The 4,792-nt window shown below is 39.1% G+C and overlaps 2 protein-coding genes across 2 annotated transcripts; one reads left to right on the top strand and one right to left on the bottom strand.

Moving 5' to 3' along the window:
* Positions 1-566: 566 nt before the first annotated feature.
* On the bottom strand, positions 567-2,794 carry sdhda (succinate dehydrogenase complex, subunit D, integral membrane protein a). The gene is made up of 5 exons (XM_062536305.1): positions 2,771-2,794; positions 2,514-2,616; positions 2,145-2,249; positions 1,698-1,845; positions 567-1,353 (listed from the first exon to the last, which is right to left on the bottom strand). Exons 2-5 carry the CDS (start codon positions 2,560-2,562, stop codon positions 1,188-1,190), a joined length of 468 nt encoding a protein of 155 aa, XP_062392289.1. The 5' UTR covers positions 2,563-2,616; positions 2,771-2,794; the 3' UTR covers positions 567-1,187.
* Positions 2,795-3,073: 279 nt separating this feature from the next.
* timm8b (translocase of inner mitochondrial membrane 8 homolog B (yeast)) lies at positions 3,074-4,305 on the top strand. The gene is given in 3 exon segments (XM_062536306.1): positions 3,074-3,318; positions 3,441-3,498; positions 3,501-4,305. Coding segments are annotated over 3 exon segments (273 nt in total). The 5' UTR covers positions 3,074-3,199; the 3' UTR covers positions 3,597-4,305.
* Positions 4,306-4,792: the final 487 nt, after the last annotated feature.

Genomic DNA, 4,792 nt, shown 5'->3' with positions numbered 1-4,792 from the left:
GAATGTGCAGTGTGTGAGGAGAGGTGCGTTTTAAGTTTTCCCCCAATTATGTCACACAGAATAATCATGTCAACAACACACCATCAGCAGGGTGAAAACTGTCTTGACAGTCAGCTGGCAGTAGCCTATGTTCAGCAACGACTCCCAAAAAAGATCCTCCTACTTTGGGACACTCTTTGAAAAACACTTACCCATTCCAGCTGCCGTCAACTTCAGACTGAAATCTTGCCGTTCTAGCTCGTCAGAATGATGCTATTATGTTCAGTGAACAGCGCCAACCACACTATACTGTCATAGTATCCGGAGAATATTTTATGGTCACCGCTATTCTTAGATGTATGGCTCCCACTGAATTTCATTCAACACATCAAAATAACACTTCGAACATATGTGTAATGTAATGTGCTCAACTAACAGAGCTGACTTATTTTGGCTACTATTTCAATTTGATAATAAACTACATTTTGGTACAAGATTTATACTGCGAGAATAACATAATTTGGCCTAGGGCATGTGGAGAAATTGCAGTTAAAAGTGCAGTGAGTAAAAAAAAATGGCACAGTATATTTTAAGTACATATTTATTTGCTGTATTGTAAAATAAATAAATGCCCCAAGTCAAGTATGAGTTCTTAGATATTTCCTTGTAAGTTCCTTTTATGAAATGCTACCCATATGGGCAATGTGAGGGATTTACAGATTGATCAGTTCAAATTCCCTTCATGAACTAATGAGGCATCATCAGGGGGACACTTGGCAGTGAAAGAAACAAGTGTTTACAATCTGTTCATTCCTTCGAGTGTGAATGGACAAAAAATACAAAGGAAGGCATGCAATATATTTCATACACTGCAGCTTAACTGCTTTGGAATGCTTCGCCATTTGGAGATTTGAAAAAAAAAAAAAAAAAAACAGTATTGGGCAAACCATTTTTTAACAGTGACAAGAGGTACAACTACAAGGGCATGTGTTTGTGAGGCAAAGAAAGTGTTTGTGCATGACAATAACAAAAAAAAACAAACAAGAAAATATATAGACAACATATAATAAAATAAATTAGATGCCCTTGCCTCAAACACTGCCAAATGACAGTCCTCCAAATAAGAAAATAACATGACTTCAAGTTGTGTATGACATTAGCTGAAACCTTTGTGATTCCACAGAGAGGCAGGACTGTCTTGCAGTGCCCTAGATGCTCCAGAGCATGGCAATAGCTTTACAGATCCCCACATCTTTGTAGTTGAAGTAGCACAGCCCAGCAAAGGTGACCATGGATAAAGTGTATAAACCAGCATTCGCAAGCTTGATTTTTGTCTCACCATGAACATAGTCTGTTAGGACTTGGCCAATCCCCCTGCAGACAAGTATCCACAGAGAGAAAAGATAAGTCACATTTATTCAACATTAGCAAGCTAAAAGTTTGACAGTTACCATTGTGATCAGACCTCCATTTTTTCAACATGCAAATGTATTTAAGTTAATTTCACTTATGTAGAACTGGAACAACAACAGCATACTCCCCAACAGCGCCACATTATTCAAATTAAAATATGCAGGTTTGTATTTTTCATGAAATTATACACAAAACATCAAAATTGCGCAGCCATGTGTACAAAATCAACAGGGAGCACAGACAATCAAGATAAACACTGAAATGTAGTAAACAAATGAACTGGCTAGGAATATTATCTGCCTTACCAGTGGCCATGAAGAGTGAGCGCTGCAGCCACGGTATAGTCCACTGCTGGACCTGGGTACAGGTAGGCAGCAGGTACCATACCCAGCAGAACCACACTCAGCAACCGCTCACCGGTCCAGTGCATGGAAGCTGCCTTGGCGCTCGCAGCTAATGATGGCAGAAAGGCAAAAACACATTTGATCTTCTTGCATAGATGGAAGAGTCAGACTTCATGTCAATACTCAAAGTTAGACAACTACATTCAGATACATATCAAGGGAAGGGAAATGGTAAAGTAAAGAGTGGTTGCCCGGTCTTTCTCAGACATCAACTGACTGCTGATTCAGAACAAGTCGCTTGGTTTGGATATCATTTAAAGGCCTCTTCCACAGAAAAGCCTACGGATAGTACACAATACAGTCCATCAATTAACATGTTTATAACTAATGAACGACATAATCTCTCACCTGAATGTGATGATGCATGGACTTGAACTTGCATGGAATCCTTCTCACGTAACGCCCGACATGCAAGCAATTCACGAGGTAAGAAACTGCTCCTCGTAAATAAAGCTACACAATGAAAATAGGTCATGTTAAAAGACAAAACAAAACACTAAACATCTGGAAATCAATTCCTTGTTACGTTTAAGATAGTGTGGGAGTAACTTTAGTCATAAGGAGTAACGTTAATGTTAAGAAGTCGCACAACTGCTAGCGTTGACTCGACGTTAGCGAGGTTACCTCCACGTAAGCTTGCGCTGATCTCGCTCAGAGGCTAATGTTACAGAGACTCAAAAACACCAACATGAAAGATAATTTAAAGATCATGCTTACGTTTTACACCTCGATGACAGATAGAACTTAGCCTGACGAAACTCGCCATCTTCGTGGGACAAGGTCAGTCACTGCACCGCCGTGCCTTGTGTTATTCAAAACTCTGACAACGAAAATAAAAATGTTGAAATACTGCCATCTAGTGTAATGGAAGTAATGTCATGCTGATGAGGGTTAACCGGGGTTAACGTGAAATGCGGAGGGAGACAAATATCAAATATCATATCGTCTCGTCGATATCATCAAGTGCACTCTACCTCTTCGTGTCGCTGATGATCGCTGAATGGTTTTGTTTTTAAAACTCTATCAGAGAACTTTTAATATCAATTTCAATATTTGTCGCACGTAAATGACGTTTCGTTATTTAATCAGATAGGTGGCTAACCTAACGCCAGAACAACAGACACAAATATGGATAAGACTTTTGTTAGCCATGTTTAAAAATCTGTATCGACACTTATTTAGTAATTTGATGGACATTGAATCACTACAGTTCAGACACCTTAATGCACGATGTTAATTTAACCGATTTAGGTCCAATGACGTTTGCCTGATTGCGACAGTAACACAGGAAGGACCCAGGAAACATGCGCTGACCGACTTTCAGCTTTTCAGCCCAGCCATACCTACTTCGAGCCAGCTGGTGGGGATCCTTCGTCAAATCGGACTATTCCAATATATTAAGGATGGCAGATTTTAGCTCTGATTACGGTTTATCATCTGCCGGTGGCTCAGAAACGGCACAAAGTGCTGAGCTTCAGCGAATGATAGCTATAGAACAGCAGAAAGCACAATTTCAAGCCCAGGTAGGCTACGCTACGTTAACCTACACGGATAGCCTACTCAATGCATGACCTCTATATGTTTCTATTCTACCTTTGGACAAAAACATATTTATTGTATGTTTCACAGGTGCATAACTTTACTGATGTCTGCTGGGACAAGTGTATGGACAAACCAAGTTCAAAGCTAGATTCGCGCACAGAGACCTGCCTTGAGAGCTGTGTGGAGCGTTTCATCGATACTACGCTCACCATAACGAATCGCTTCTCGCAAATGGTACAGAAGGGTGGACATATGTGACTTTTCCGATACCGTTTAGAGACCATCTCAAGAACTCTTGTACAGATCCCCACAGTTGATTTCTCCTGGTCAATGGAGATGAGGTGTGAATAAAGCCGAATGACACGTCCACATTATCCAACACATCTTTGTGAAGTTGGTCATCCCCAGTTGAGTTATTTGGCTCGGAGCAAGACAGCCTGTCCCTCCGTCACCTGTAGAATGATTAATTAGTGATCACAGATCACTTAAGCACAGTATAGTGCCTACACATGATTCTGTGCTTGAATATCCAGCTCCAAACATAGCCTATCCTCGAAAGTAATTCAAAAGTATATATTTCTGTTTCAATGCTGATGAGTCAATATTCACCACAATATTGAAAGTACAATAGGCCTATACTATTGTTATCTGTGACCTAATTGTTTCTTTGTATGTTTCTGATTGAACTGTGTGAGCCAGATGCATTACAAATGTTCACATGTCTGGCCAGAGTATGTATCCCATTGTAGTTTAAGTTTCTTTAAGCCATTCAGCCTGAGAGAACATGAACATTGTATTCCATCTCCAGTCTCACTTTGTCTCACCAGAGCTATTGAATTGTGTGAAGTGACAGCTTGTCAAGTGAGGTTATGTACATCTTTTTCAGAAAATAGGAGCTCATTTCATCGTCATTTGCCAATTGCTGTATGAATACAAAAATGATTAAATCTACCCAGTTTATCACCTATTATGGACATTCCATTTTAATCTGACAAGATGCCACACATACAATGGAATTTGTTTGTAAAATCTTTGGGTTTTAGTTAGCAGTCCTTGGGGTTTGTGTTTCTTCTGTTAAACCAAATTTGTAGCCCATGTTATGCAGAAGTATCAAGAGAATCCATGCTGTACGTTTTTAATTTAGGCTAGGTTCCATACCAAGATGAATAACTAATGTAATGAAACAGCCTGATGGTTACTGTATGGCAAGGTTAGAGATTACTGAAACAAAGAGCAGTATTTTCAAAAACTATCCAATGTATTTCATATTAAAATAATATTTACATCAAATATATGGCAAATATGTGCCATTAATCATATCGTAAAATGGATTAAATTAATTGGCTAAACTCATGGTTAGTGTCAAGTCAAAAAGACTTTACAATATGCAAATGCAATTCTGGTAATCTGCACCTTTGTAGCAAAATCTCTCTGGATTTTGATTTTGTTAATTA

Source organism: Sardina pilchardus, chromosome 5 (genome assembly GCF_963854185.1).
Source record: "Sardina pilchardus chromosome 5, fSarPil1.1, whole genome shotgun sequence".
NCBI lineage: Eukaryota > Metazoa > Chordata > Actinopteri > Clupeiformes > Clupeidae > Sardina > Sardina pilchardus.
Note: the sequence above shows the minus strand (reverse complement) of the source record. Positions and strands in the feature narration are given on the sequence as shown.

Excerpts from the sequence above, each read along its gene's own strand:
- sdhda (XM_062536305.1), bottom strand. The coding sequence starts at position 2,562 with ATGGCGAGTTTCGTCAGGCTAAGTTCTATCTGTCATCGAGGTGTAAAA. Across the intron at positions 1,846-2,144 it reads CCATGCATCATCACATTCAG|CTGCGAGCGCCAAGGCAGCT; the intron begins GTGAGAGATTAT and ends TGCCATCATTAG. Across the intron at positions 1,354-1,697 it reads CTCACTCTTCATGGCCACTG|GGGGATTGGCCAAGTCCTAA; the intron begins GTAAGGCAGATA and ends ACTTGTCTGCAG.